This window comes from Nicotiana attenuata, unplaced genomic scaffold (assembly GCF_001879085.1).
Source record: "Nicotiana attenuata strain UT unplaced genomic scaffold, NIATTr2, whole genome shotgun sequence".
Taxonomy (NCBI): Eukaryota; Viridiplantae; Streptophyta; class Magnoliopsida; order Solanales; family Solanaceae; genus Nicotiana; species Nicotiana attenuata.
Genome location: NW_017670468.1, coordinates 343099 through 357531, shown reverse-complemented (window position 1 = coordinate 357531; position 14433 = coordinate 343099). Strand labels below are relative to the sequence as shown.

The following is a 14433-nucleotide window of genomic DNA, read 5'->3' as shown; positions in this document are numbered from 1 at the left end:
ACGAGTCTTTCTTTGAGACCGGTGAAAAGGTCTCTTTATAATCAATGCATCCTTTATGAGTATAAAGCCTTGGCAAAAAGTCTGGCTTTATATCGTTCAATTTTGCCATTTGAATCGCGTTTGGTCTTAAAGTCCCATCTACACCCGATTTTTTTAGAATTTTCTGGCAATTCAACGAGATCCAACACTGTATTGTATTCCATGTATTTTAACTCTTCCTTCATGGCATAAATCCATTTGACAGACTCATTGCTTTCGATGGCTTGTGAAAATGAAACCGGATCCTTATTAAGACCAATGTTAAAATCTGAATCTTGCAAATAAACCACGTAATCATCTGAAATAGCCGATTTTCTATCACTTTGAGATTTTCTTAATGGCATTTCTTTTGGTTCATTTGTATCAGATATTTGTGAGTTAGTTTCTTGATGAAGTGTTTTATCCAAATATTGTTCGGTATTGTCAAAGTGTTCTTCAACAACTGGAACAATATTTGGTATTTGTGTGGAAGTAGGCACATTCGTGGATAATGGAACATTGACCCTCACCTCTTTTATTTCCACGCTTTTTTTTCAACACTTAGGAGTTTTCTGGGACATGTTTTTGCCGTCGATTTTGTGCATGTTGTTAGAGAAGGATGTGCCATTCAAGTTTGATGATGCTTGTCGGAAAGCATTCGAGGAGCTGAAAAAGAAGTTAGTGAGTGCACCAATCATAGTGGCTCTTGACTAGAACGAGCCATTTGAGCTGATATGTGGCGCTAGTGATGGTGCAATTGGGGCCGTATTGGGCCAGAGGAGGAGTAAAATATTTCTCTCTATTTACTACGCAAGCGAGACTCTCATTCCTGCTCAAATAAATTATACTGTGATAGAAAAGGAGTTGCTTTCTGTAGTGTGGGTGTTCGATAAATTTCGAGCCTATTTGGTTGGCACCAAAGTCACCGTCTACATAGACCACACAGCCATCAGGTATTTGTTCGAAAAGAAATATGCTAAACCAAGCTAATCCGTTGGTTTTTACTCTTTAGGAATTTTACTTGGAGATTCGAGACCGTAAAGGAATAGAGAATCAAGTGGACGATCACTTGTCCAGGTTAGAAGCTCGCAATCATGTAGCCGAGGGAGATGACATCAAGGAAACCTTCCCGGATGAGCAATTAATGGCCGTTACTGCTGGGGAGGTTCCATGGTATGTGGATTTGTTAAACTATTTGGCAAGTGGAGAAATGATGCCTGACCTTGAATCTCTGTAGACATGTGATTTTTGACCCTCCCCAAGATTTTTTATATTTAAGTATGTAAATACTTAATTTAGGCCTAATATAGCTATTTCAACTCATTTTTGACTTTTTACTTTATTTTATTACAAGAAAAATGAAAATTATAAAAAAAATATTTTAGTTTATGTATTTTTCATAAAAAATTAAAAAAAAAAAAATACAAAAATAGTACCTTATCTTTTATCTTTACATAATCTTGAAAATACAAAAAATATATAATAGTTTCATGTTAGATTTTGCATTGTGTAGTATTTTTATCTTATTTTAAAAGGAGTTAATTAAGGTGTTGGATCACAATTTTAAGAGTTTTAGAACCCAGTTCTTGGCCCAATTCGGATTAGTCCATTAAGCCTAGGGACCCTTCTAGACTCTTCTTTGGAACTAAAACAAATAAAAAAAGATCCTAGGACTTAACACAAAAAGACCTAGGGACTAATTGACAAAATACACAAAATATAATCCTAATCCCCACCCCTATATAATAGTGCCTACCCCTAAAATAAACAGACACCATATGCAACAAACATAATGCCTAAAAAAATCAAAAGGGGGGCAGCTTCTGAAGACAGAGGTCCTGATTGTTCTGCACCTTCTTCTTCGATTTAAAAAACCAGCTGAGAATAGAACCAAAAAGGACCCAACGCCCAGAATCTGAAGCTTCATCTCCTCCAAACGACCCCTTTCTCCTTCAGCTCAAGTGCTCTACTAGCGGCCATGGCTTGAACCGCACGACCACCCTGACCCCTTCTTCTTCCAACGGCGAACTCGCCGGAAACAGTAATACACACACACAGATGGAGTAGAGAGCTACGAACAGAGAAAAGAGTAATAAGAAAAACAATTTTAGCTTCTTTCGTTCATTATCAAAGGAAAATCGAGTTCAAATTCAGGAAAATCGAAAAAAAAACAAAAAATATATCTCTGTCTCTCCATTTTAGTATTCGGATTTCCGTTTCAAAGCCATGGAGGTCTTTTGAGTTTGGCGTTGTTTTCATGTTCGAGCTCGCTCGAGGTTGCCATTGAAGTATCGAGTCGCCGGCCTTGTTTGAGGTTCCGTCGGTGATACTGTCAATTCACGTTTCAAATTTAATCGAGCATTCAAATTTTGGATTCAATATAAAGGTCCATTTATCCTCATTGATCCCATTTGATTTCTATTTGTGTTTACTTGTTTCTGATATATGTCTTTCTATTTTAACTTCTCTGTGATTGTTGCATAGAATTTATAGTTGTGTGAGTGCATGTGATTTCATGTTTTAGTTGGGAATTCAATTTGTTTTAGACTTCTTAATTTTAAATTTAGTGCGTGTAGAGATTAGTTACTGGTATCCATGTGAAACGTCAAAGTTGTTTGAATGTGCCTTCTTGGTTTGTTGTACTGGACGTTAAGTGTACCAACTTGCATTATCGATTAATCCGTGTATACCTCACTTTTGTTATCAATTCAGGCTAATATTAAAATGGACTAGCTCCCACGCATGATAAGTGATTTTGCTTCTTTTAATTTTCAATACCATTTCTGCTATTTTAGATTCACAAACTATAGTGCCGACGTCATTGGTGCTCTCTTCGATTTCAAATTCGTTTTGTTTCTGAATTGTAATTCTTTGAAGATGTGAAGCTGCCATCAAGAATACATTAAGTAACCCATTGCCTTCATTTAATTGATATTTTATCCTTAGAACTCGAGGCGTGCCATTTAGCAAATTCCATGGCCCTCGCAAACTACAAATGCGAAATTGCTTTAGGCACGCTAGTTAATAATATTACCTTCCTAAACTCGGGTGCGCATTTATGTGACCCAAATCCAAATCCCAACGAAGTTGAAATATGTCAAAGACCGCGGGTGCATTTATGTGACGTGGTTCAAGACGTGTTTTAACGATGTTGCAATTCTCTTTAAAAAAAATATAAAAGCGGTTAAAAGTTAAAACTTGCACATAGGTTCATAATTGTTTAAAATTAGATAATTAAGCGCTATATGAAAGTTGAGCGACCGTGCTAGAACCACGGAACTCCGAAATGCCTAACGCCTTCTCCCGGGTTAACAGAATTCCTTACTCGGATTCCTGGTTCGCGGACTGTTAAACAGAGTCAAACCCTTTCCTCGATTCGGGATTCTAAACCAGTGACTTGGGACACCATAAATCTCCCAAGTGGCGACTCTGAATCTTTAATAATAACCTTGTTTCGATTGTCACTTCAAGTTGGAAATAACTCCCTTTATTATACTCTTTCCGGGGGTGTAGTAAGTGAAAGAGGAGGTGTGACAATCTCATGCTAAAATGTTCTTGCAAGATGTGAGATCATATGCGTGGGATGAGCTATTTCTGTTCAAACCGATCAGTTAATGAGAAGATGTGTGCCCGAATCTAAAATAAATGCTATCTTACATGACTATCATGCGTCGCCTTATGGTGGTCATCATGCAGGTGATAAAACGGTAGCCAAGGTGTTGCAATCGGGTTTCTATTGGCCTAGGTTGTTTAAAGATGCCCATTAGTTCGTAAGGAGGTGTGATAGGTGCCAGAGAACAGGAACAATTACGAAAAGGAATGAGATGCCATTGCATGGTATTATGGAGGTTGAATTTTTTAATGTGAATTGATTTTATGGGTCCGTTTCCCTCGTCCAATGGGTGTAAGCACATTTTGGTGGCCGTTGACTATGTGTCGAAGTGGGTGGAGGCCATTGCTTTTCTTACCAATGATGCTAAGGTTGTGGTTAACTTTGTGAAAAAGCATATCTTTACAAGGTTCAGAACACCGAGAGTGATGATAAGTGATGGGGGCACCCATTTCTGTAACAAGCTAGTGGACAATGTGTTCGCGAAATACGGGGTCAAACATAAGGTTGCAACCGCCTACCATCCTGAAACTAGTGGACAAGTAGAAGTGTCAAATAGAGAGATAAAGAATATTCTGGAGAAGATGGTTAGTGCAAGTAGGAAAGATTAGGCTGCAAAGCTTGATGATGCTCTATGGGCATACCAGACCGCCTACAAAACTCCAATCAAAGCCACCCCTTACAAGTTGGTTTATGGGAAGACATGCCATTTACCGGTGGAACTTGAGCGCAAGGTCTATTGCGCGATAAACAAACTGAACTTTGATGTAGAATTAGCGGGTGAAAAATGGTTGATGCAATTGAACGAGCTTGATGAGTTTCGTTTGCACGCATATGAGAATGCCAAGTATGTAAAGAAAAGATCAAGCGCTGGCATGATAAGAATATCCACAATCGGGAGTTCAAACCGTGCCAGTTGGTTCTCTTGTTCAATTCAAGGTTGAGACTCTTTTCGGGGAAGCTCAAATCGAGATGGTTGAGCCCGTTTGAGGTAGTGAGAGTCACTCCACATAGTGAAATTGAGTTGCGCCGTCGTAGTTGGCGAGAGAACGTTCTTAATGAATGGACAAAGAGTAAAGCACTTTTATGGAGGCGACTTTGATCGTCAGAAGTTGAAGGTGTTACTTGCCAATGATTAGACGAGATTCTGCGTTGTGCCGCGACGTTAAATCAGGCGCTTGTTGGGAGGCAACCCAACTTTACTGCTTCCTTTTGTTTTTATTTTTACTATATTATTTTTATAGTGTCTTTTTTTATTTTGTAGAATTATAAGAATAGGAAGCAAAGCCATTTGAAGAGTGCAAAAGCGAGTTAAATAGCGAGAACTAAGTGTGGAGTACCCACAAAAATGTCCATGCATAGGGCATGTCTGACCACCTCGTGAGCCGTGATTGCTTCAGCCTTTGGCCTTTCAGGGAGTTTCTTGTCCACCCTCGTTATTTTTTTGCTTTATTTGTGCATTAGGGACACTGCACTCCTTTAAGTGTGGGGTGGGAGAATTCCTCTATATAATTAGCAGTAGTAAGTTAGAAAAATGTTAACTTCTTATTTTGATTTTAGCTTCTTATTTTGTTTTCGTAGTTGTGTAGTATTTTAGTAGCTTAATTTTATTTAATTTTTTTAATAAAGAAAGACCGTTAAATTTTTTTTTTTAGACTTTTCCCGAATATGGATCTCCTAGACATTTTTCTTGAGGGATTAAAGTCTAGACCAAAATCCAAAAACTATGTCTTTTAGTTTCCCTTAGGTAGTAATAATCCCCTGTAGCTTTTCTTTGTGCATCGGTTCTTTTTCATGGGATGTAGTTTGAACTAGGTAGTAGATTTTTCGTTTATTTTATTTTTCTTAGAGTAGGACTTAGGAAAAAATGGAGGAAGAAAAATGAGATTCCTAGGCACCCGTGACTTGTTTGATAGTAGAATATTTAGGCTTTGGCATGTGGAGTATTTTCCATGTGTGCTAACATTGCTTATGATGCCTTAGTTATTTGGATAGCATATTTATGATGCCTACGTCTCATTTTCTTGACTTATGTTCACTCTATGCTTAATGCTTAATATCTTGTGGCTCCGTAAATACTTACATTAGTTTGAGAGACGGAATGAAACCGTCCTTAGTGAGTCATGTGCCATGTGTGAAGTAAGATTTTTTTGTAGTCCATGTCATTGTACTTGTGCCTAGAACTTGCTCCGTATGTGAGTCGAAAAGAATGTTTAGGTGAGGCTCGTTTCGAAAAATGATTTTAGGCTTTCTTTGATCTTTTCGAACGTTATTGCTTATCACAAATAAAATCTATCCTTGGTTAACTATTTGAGGCTATAGGCTTTTATTTGGCACACACATTACAAGTCTATACCCCTTTTATTCTTAATTGATATCGTTTCGATCCTTTTACCTCTTAAAGCACTGTAAGTGTGAAATGAGCGCTAAAAGAAGTAAGGAGGCAATTTGGGTAGCTTTCGAGTGGAACCAAATGAAAGGAAGAAAGGTTCACTTGTTTTGTAAAAGAATACACCACTAGCGTAAAAAAACAATCTGAAAAGTGAGAAGGAAATTTTTAGATGAATAAATTGATATCTTGTTCTTGCTAATGGGTATGAATTAAAGTAGTGCCTAAGAAAGAGAAAATATTGTTAGGGATGATTTTAGTTGTGAAATTACAATTGGGATTGAAGAATTTGCGTTTACAGTTGATTATATGATGTATTAAAGTGCCTAAGAGGGTTAGCCACTATTCCTAAATATATCCTTCCCATCCTTTAGCCCATGATAAACGGCCAATAATGCATATTTTTTGGTGTACTTTCATCTCATAACTTGTGTGGTTACGGTAGGTTACATGAGTTTTTGTAGTGAATTATGCTCATTACGTGCATTATTATGTGTAGGAGCAAGTTGGACGAAAAGTGAGCAAAAAAAAGTTGATTTGTGACCAAAAGACAAAAGAGAGACTTTGCTCGTTCACTCTCGCGTGCACACGAGAGAGTGAACAAGCTAGTTGAGGAAAAACTTGAGAACAAACAGCGGATTATGGCAAAAAGGCATGGAAGTGCACGAGAGATCTAGAAGGAAAAGAAGAAGAGAAGCACTTCGCTCGTTCACTCTGGCGTGCGCACGAGAGAGTGACCGAGCTAACCTAAAAAGGCTGTTCTGAAGTGGGCTTGTATTATTTTCGCCCTATGCTAATCATATCCCATAAAAATAGTCTCTAAACTCACTTTTTGAGGGAGGATCGAACAGGAGGAGGCAAGAACACAAAGAAAAGAGCAAGGCGGAGAATTCTTCGACGGGTTTTTCACTTTCTTCTTCATATTTCCATTGTTGGTTATGACTTTTTATATTGTAATCTTTCATAATATTATAAGGAGCTAAACCCGTCATCGAGGGTTTGATGGAACCTCTTGGAGGATGAATTTTTGTTGCGTTTAATATAAGTTTGCTGTTGGATTTTCACTACTTGTTCAACTATGTAATTATTATGGTTGATTGAAGGGCCCTCAATTGACTGTGCCTATTTAGTGTGTATTGCTTGGAAAGGGGTACCATTTAGGTAGTTGTTGACCAACATCACTCCTAACGTATATGAAGAATCAATACAGAGAGTTTAAAGGTGAGATTAGGAATAATGAGACCTTGGTGCGATCTTACTGAGCGGTAAACTAGTGCCAGATAGCGTAGTTCGGAATAATACATCTAGTAAATTGTTGTATATGTTCGTAAGAAAATTACAATCTAAAGTGCTCACGATCGATAGAGAATATCTAGGCAAATTTATATGAGACGTGGCGGGGAGGATTCCGACGAGAGGGAAAATCGTAACCCTAGACCTTTGCAATCTTGTCTACAACATTTGCTTTGTTAGTATTAAAAATTACAGCTTTTTAATTACCTTGCGTTTAGTTAGTAAACACTCAAGTCATTATTCAATATTTCTTGAAGTTGATTACTTGAATTCTTGTAAGACTAGCAGTTGTGATTAGTAGGTTAATTCCCTGTGGGATGCGACTCTGGACTTGTAAACTAGATTATATTTGCAACAACCTCTTAGGCCTTTTAATAAGATATAGTTGGGTGTGATCAGATTTTGGCGCCGTTTCCGGGGGAGTTAACAGTGTTAATAATTACGGCTAGACGAATTGCTAGAATTCTTAGTTTAGTCAGCTTTCTCGACTTGAAATTCATTATACTAAAACTCTAAAGTTTTTAGTCTTGTGTGTTATAGGTGCATGCCTAGAAACTCCTCAAGAATTGGTGAATTGTACGAGACGTTACCGAAACCTAAAAAAGCTTTCAAGGCACTAAATCGAGCAAACAAGAAAGACAAACGACAACATAACTCAGTAGAATGAATCAAAAAAGACATGGGGGATGTCAATGATAATCAACACAAAAGAAACATTGCGAATGACCCGAACAATCAGGGTGGGGAACCTCTTATGCCAGAAACGGCCTTGTATGATTGGGCACAATCCACCGCTGAGAATCTGGAAACCGTAATTGCAGTCCCTCATATACAAGCAGTGTCATTTCAAATCACAAACAACATGTTACATCTACTACAGAACAAGGGACTGTTCTCCGGGTCTTACACTGAAGATCCTCAGCAGCATCTGAAAAATTTCCTATCGATTTGTGTCATGCAAAGGCAACCAAATGTGACACCGGAAGTAATAGGGTTGTTGTTGTTTCCATTCTCAGTGATGGGTGAGGCTTAGACTTGGCTAAATTCGCTCCCGATAAACTCAATCACTACTTGGGAGGAATTAGTCAAGTAGTTTTTGAACAAATTCTACCCAACCAATAAGACTACCAAGCAAGTTGATGAGATCTTGAACTTCAGGCAGAAACCAGCAGAAACATAGCAAGAGACGTGGGAGAGATTCAAAGAGACGCTGGTTAAGTGTCCATACCATGGCATTTCGGATCAGATGTTGTGACAAGACCTATAGCTGAGAAACTATCCGACCCTGGAAGCTTCATAATTCCATGCACCATAGGTAGATATGCATTCTCCAAAGCATTGTGTGGTTTCAGGGCGAGCATAAATTTGATGCCATTGGCTATCTATAAAGAGTTAGGCATTGGAAGAGCAAGGCCCAAATCCATGTTTCCGAAATGAGAAAAGGCCATCAGGTATACTAGACGATGTACTTGTGCAAGTTGGAAAGTTTGTGTTTCCGACAGATTTTGTCATTCTGGACTGCCAGGTTGATGAGGAGATTCCTATAATTTTGGGAAGGTCATTCCTGACCACAGGAAGAGCTTTGATTGATTGTGAAACTAGGAAGTTAAAGATGAGGCTGAATAATGAAGAAATAATATTTAATGTGCGACAGTCTATGTGGCGACGCTGAGTTTGCAAATTGCTCTCTGGGAGAAGTTGTGGATGTGATCATGGAGGAAGATGATGAAGCACTTAATGCAAAAGACCCTCCGTTGGCATGCCTCATGAACTTAGAAGAGGTGAATGGTGAGGACTTGGCAGAGTGGGTGTTGGCTCTTGAAGGCCAAGGGTACTGGAAAAGAGAGATCGGATTTGAGCCTTTACATTTAGAAGAAAGAAAGACCCCTCCGGCTAAGCCATCGATCGAAGAACCACCATAGTTAGAGCTGAAACTGCTACCATCTCACCTCATGTATGCTTTCTTGGGACCTAACTTGACTTTAACTGTTATTATCTCATCTGGTTTGTTAGATCAGGTAGAACAGCTTTTGCAGGTGTTGAAAGAGTTCAAGGTTGCAATTGGTTGGACCATTGCAAACATTAAGGGTATCAGCTCGGCATTTTGTAAGCATAAAATTCTACTAGAAGATGGTCACAAACCTTCCAGAAAACATCAAAGAAGGATGAACCCCAACATGGAAGAAGTCGTGAAGAAGGAAGTGATCAAGTGGTTAGATGTGGTAATCATTTTTCCCATCTCTGACAGCAACTGCATTAGCCCAATTCAGTGTATGCCAAAGAAAGGTGGAATTACTATTGCGCAAAATGAGAACAACGAGTTGATCTCAACACGAACAATCACGGGATGGCGAATTTGTATGGACTACATAAGATTGAACAAGGCCACCCGAAAAGACCATTTGGGCGGAACAGATCTACTAATTCTTTGATTCCAGTTAGTAAGAGGGATCTTGAACTAAGAAATAGACCCTAGAACGTCGTTCCCATCACTTCTTACTTAATGGTTAGGTCCGAATTCTACAATGGAGCTCAGAATGAAATTGGTTCTTGAGTCAATCTTCTCAGTCTTTATTGGCTCGAAGCTCTTGATTTTTTGTTCTATTTCTATAAGAAGATTCATTTTATTATGGTATGAATGCGTATTGATGCTTTATTACACTGCCTTTTATGAGATTACTCATAGACCTTACATATTGGAATTTTATATGTTTGATCTGGATTTCCCCCATTTTTGTATCATAGACCAAGGATCTATTTTCATTCCTTGTCTATCGCGAAATGCTATGGTTCTTACATATAATTTCTTAATTTATTCAGAAGTAATTCGCGAGATCATGCACCTCTCTTTCCTAGTTATAACGGAAAAGTGCCTTTGCCACAATTAAAAGAGATCATATGAAGGCTCTCATACTCAATTTTCCACACAGTGCGTAGGAAGCTCTATTAGCGAATGCAATTCCCCGCCCGATAAGACTGATCATGCCCTGCTGCTTGGATTGGAATCAAACTAGCCTATCATGCCCTTTCTTCATTCCTATATGGACCATCCAGATCATGAATGTTTGGAATCCATATTATGCAAGGAGACATTGCTTTTGCTAATTCGAATTGAAGGGTCCTTAACGGCCTTTATTTTAAGCAATTATTCGCTCCAAGACGCACGACAAGACCTTCGATCTAACTTCCAATAAATGTCTCTTTTTCCATTCTGCAACCCCATTTTGCTGTGTGGCCCTAGTTTACGGTCAGATGAATGAACCGCCGGGAGCTCTTGCGTCGGATGGACGTCAAGTGGTTGATATTATCCCTCCCGGACCAGAACTTCTTGTTTCCGAGGGCGAATCTAGATGGTAGTCGTGGTTGATTCGAGGATCTTACGCGGCGGAGCGAACTCTTCTATCGTGTTGCATTTTCTCTGGCGGACCCCCCCCTACCCCCCCCCCCGGTCTCGAATTATCTGAATAATGGATTTAGGGGCGAAGATCCTTCGATCTTGTTCAACAAAATCATCACGCAGTAAATTCTTCATTGGACGGTTCGGATGGACTTCGCCGTTCTTTCCCAACTAAAATCGAAAGGGCTGTATAGAACTGCATCCTTTAAAAATTCATTCCAATCCATCGAATTATTCGACTTTTGATGCAAAAGATTTATAGATGGAGCTAACCGTAGTAAGAGGAGTAGTTATGAACCCTGTAGACCATTCAAAGGGAAGTAGACTACTCAAGAATTTTCTATTTTATTTGTTGGAATTGAATTTGAATAAAGAATTAATAGAAGACGGAATCACATCTCCTAACGTTCATTGACTAGATGTTAGATAGATTGGTAGGAAGGTCCCACTTTTGCGTCTTGGATGGATACTTGGGGTATAATCAGATCTCTATTACCCCGGAGGATAGAGAGAAAACGTCATTCACCTGTCCCTATGGCATCTACGCTTTCTAGAGAATACTGTTTGGCCTATGCAATGCACCCGCCACATTCCAACAGTGCATGATGTCCATCTTCACGAATATGGTAGAGGAAATAATGGAGGTTTTCATGGATTACTTCTCAGTGGTGGGGAGCTCATTTGATGATTGCTTATGAACTTGAAAAGAATATTGAAGAGGTGTATAGAGACTAATCTGGTACTGAACTGGGAAAAGTGTCCTTTTATAATATAAGAAGGTATAGTCTTGATACACCTAGTGTCAAGTAAGGGCATTGAGGTGGACCGTGCTAAGGTTTATGTAATAGAGAAGTTGCCACCACCCGCTTCTGTCAAGGCAATAAGAAGTTTTCTTGGTCACGCCGGTTTCTACAGGCGGTTTATAACAAATTTTTCCAAGATTGCTAACCCTTTGTGTAAATTTCTTGAAAAATATCACCTCTTTGTGTTTTCTGATGACTCCGGGGTAGCTTTTGAGGAATTGAAGAAGAGGCTAGTATATTCACCTATCATAGTTGCACCCGACTGGGAGCAACCATTTGAGCTGATGTGTGATGCAAGCGATTATGTTGTCGGAGCAGTGTTGGGGCAGCGAAACGAGAAGGTCATGCACCCAATCTACTATGCAAGTAGAACCCTGAGTGGTGCCCAACTAAACTACACAGTGACCGAGAAGGAAATGCTAGCACTGGTGTTCACATTTAACAAATTCAGGTCATACCTGATAGGCTCAAAGGTAATTGTTTATCCTGACCATGCAGCTCTCAGGTACCTAATTAAGAAGAAGGATTCAAAATCGCGCCCGATTTGATGGGTGCTGCTACTACAAGAATTTGATCTGGAAATCCGTGACTAAAAGGGAAAGGAGAACCAAGTGGCAGATCACTTTTCCAGGTTAGAAAGAGCGGAGAAGAAGGTTGAGGTAGAAGAGATTGTGGAAACTTTCCCGGATGAACAACTGTTGGCCACATGCCTTGAGGTAGCGCCATGGTATGCAGATATTGTAAACTACCTGGCAAGCAGTTTTATCCCCCATGACCTGTCCTTTGTACAAAAGAAAAAGTTCTTCCATGATTGTCGTATGTACTTTTAGGATGAGCCTTATCTGTTCAGGATTTGTGTTGACAACATGATCCAGAGATGTATTCCCGAGATAGACCAATCTTCTATTTTGCAGGCTTGTCACGCATTCCCATATGGTAGCCATTTCGGGAGAGTAAGGATAGCTGCGAAAGTGTTGGGGTCGGGCTTCCATTGGCCGACATTGATCAATGATGCACACTTCTGGGTGAAGTGTTGTGATAAATGCAACCGGACCGGGAACATTTCCCGCCGACATGAGATGCTCATGAACCCAATTCAGGAGGTGAAAGTATTTTATGTATGGGGAATCGATTTCATGGGGACTTTTGTCAGCTCATATGGCATCAAGTACATACTCGTAGCTGTGGACTATGTATCAAAATGGGTGGAAGCTGTGGCACTCCCTTCAGATGATGCAAATGGAGGCATTGGTTTTTTGAGAAAGAATATATTCCTCCGGTTTGGCACTCCAAGGGCAATAATTAGTGATGGAGGCACTCACTTCTGCAACAGAGCCCTCGCAAAGTTGTTAGAAAAATATGTTGTGCGCCACAAGGTTGCCAGTAATAAGTTATAAAATAAAAGTGTAAGTTCCTAAAGATGATCATGAATATTGATTGTGTATAAGTAACTCAATAATTAAATAAATTATCTTAGAACTCATCAACATCAATAATTTAACTTAAAATTTGTTCCAAGTTTATAATTTCAGAATTTCAGTTTCACGGGCAAGAACCATAGTAATGTAAATAATCTTGAAGGATACAACTTACAATATATAAGCACGTAAATAATAATTTAAGAACTTTAAATAAACACAAAATCAAAGTGCAATACTAAACAAAAAGCGACATTAAAAAAAGAAGAAGAAATAAAGCAAGCTAGCTAGAAAAGCTACAATTGAAAGCTAGCTATTAAACCCACTCATATTTAGCTAAATGTATTGTGGAATATAAATTAAAGACTCACATAAATTATCTTGTTAAATTAGTGCCTTTTGTTGATTTTTGCTCTATATTGCTCATAACTATAATAGTACATTTAATGTTTATGAAAGTTAAAAGTATGATATTGAAAAATATTATTAGTGGTAGTCCTGTATACAGTAATTTTAAAAGTGAACTATCTATGCTATTGTCCAAGAACTCATACCTCTTCTTTCTTAAATATTTTTATTTCTTCTTTATTTTATTTTTCTATCATTTATATATAATTTACGTATAAGATTTATACAAAGTTCAAAACGAAAAGAAAAAACAAAATTTTAACTTTCTCCATGGTTCAAATAAGAAATAAATTAATAAGTAAATTTTAATTAATTTTAAGCTCTTAAATATTAAAAGAATAATGAAATTACTATTAAATGAAGTATTTCTCATAATATTTACCATAAAATTGAGGGACTTCAACCTTCTTTCTTAGCACTTCTTTCTTGAACATCACCCTGGCCGCAGTTAAACATATCTGCCCATATAGTTTGGACTAATCTTAACTAGTCTTTCCTAGAAATTTACACGGTAATCCATCAGAGTTATTAAGAAGTTGAAAAGATATATATATATATATATATATATATATATATATATATATATATATATATATATATATATATATACTCATTCAAGTTTGAAATTAGTAGAAAAGGCATTAGTTTTAAATTTTAGTCCTTTATTGTAGGTAAATACTGTATTAAATAATCACATAAAGCATTATTAAATAATATTCTATTGGGTATAAAAAAACTCATATTTCTTATTAATTAATATGTTGTGATGGCTAAAAGCTAAAAAGTAGGACTTCTTACTTAGCTCAATAAGGAAATATTTAATGTCTTGTGACATAGATCAAGTTTGAAATGGGAAGAAAAAGTATTAGTTTCAAATTTTAGTCCTTTATTGTAGGTAAATATTATTAAAGAACTAATGAAAAGCATTATTAAATAGTATTCTATTGGGTGTAAAAATACTCACATTTTCTTATTAATTAATATGTTATGATGGCTAAAGGCTAAAAATTAGGACTTCTTACTTAGTTTGATAAGGAAATATTTAATAACCAAATTTAGGTGATTTAAATACCCTAAATATTAGAAAAGTAAATTAA

At 37.7% G+C, this 14433-nt stretch overlaps 1 protein-coding gene across 1 annotated transcript; it reads left to right on the top strand.

The window, feature by feature from the left end:
• The first annotated feature begins 9262 nt into the window (after positions 1-9262).
• LOC109239853 lies at positions 9263-12907 on the top strand. The gene is made up of 6 exons (XM_019406446.1): positions 9263-9668; positions 10552-10663; positions 11623-11961; positions 12009-12015; positions 12107-12250; positions 12341-12907. The coding sequence occupies exons 1-6, from the start codon at positions 9263-9265 to the stop codon at positions 12905-12907; spliced, it is 1575 nt and encodes a 524-aa protein (XP_019261991.1).
• The last annotated feature ends 1526 nt before the right edge of the window (positions 12908-14433 follow it).

What these genes read in the sequence shown, in the direction of transcription:
- LOC109239853 (XM_019406446.1), top strand. Translation starts at nt 9,263, where the DNA reads ATGTATGCTTTCTTGGGACCTAACTTGACTTTAACTGTTATTATCTCA. An exon ending in TCCGAGGGCGAATCTAGATG is followed by an intron (nt 10,664 to 11,622) that starts GTAGTCGTGGTT and finishes CGGTTTCTACAG; the next exon opens with GCGGTTTATAACAAATTTTT. An exon ending in CGCCATGGTATGCAGATATT is followed by an intron (nt 12,251 to 12,340) that starts GTAAACTACCTG and finishes ATGTACTTTTAG; the next exon opens with GATGAGCCTTATCTGTTCAG.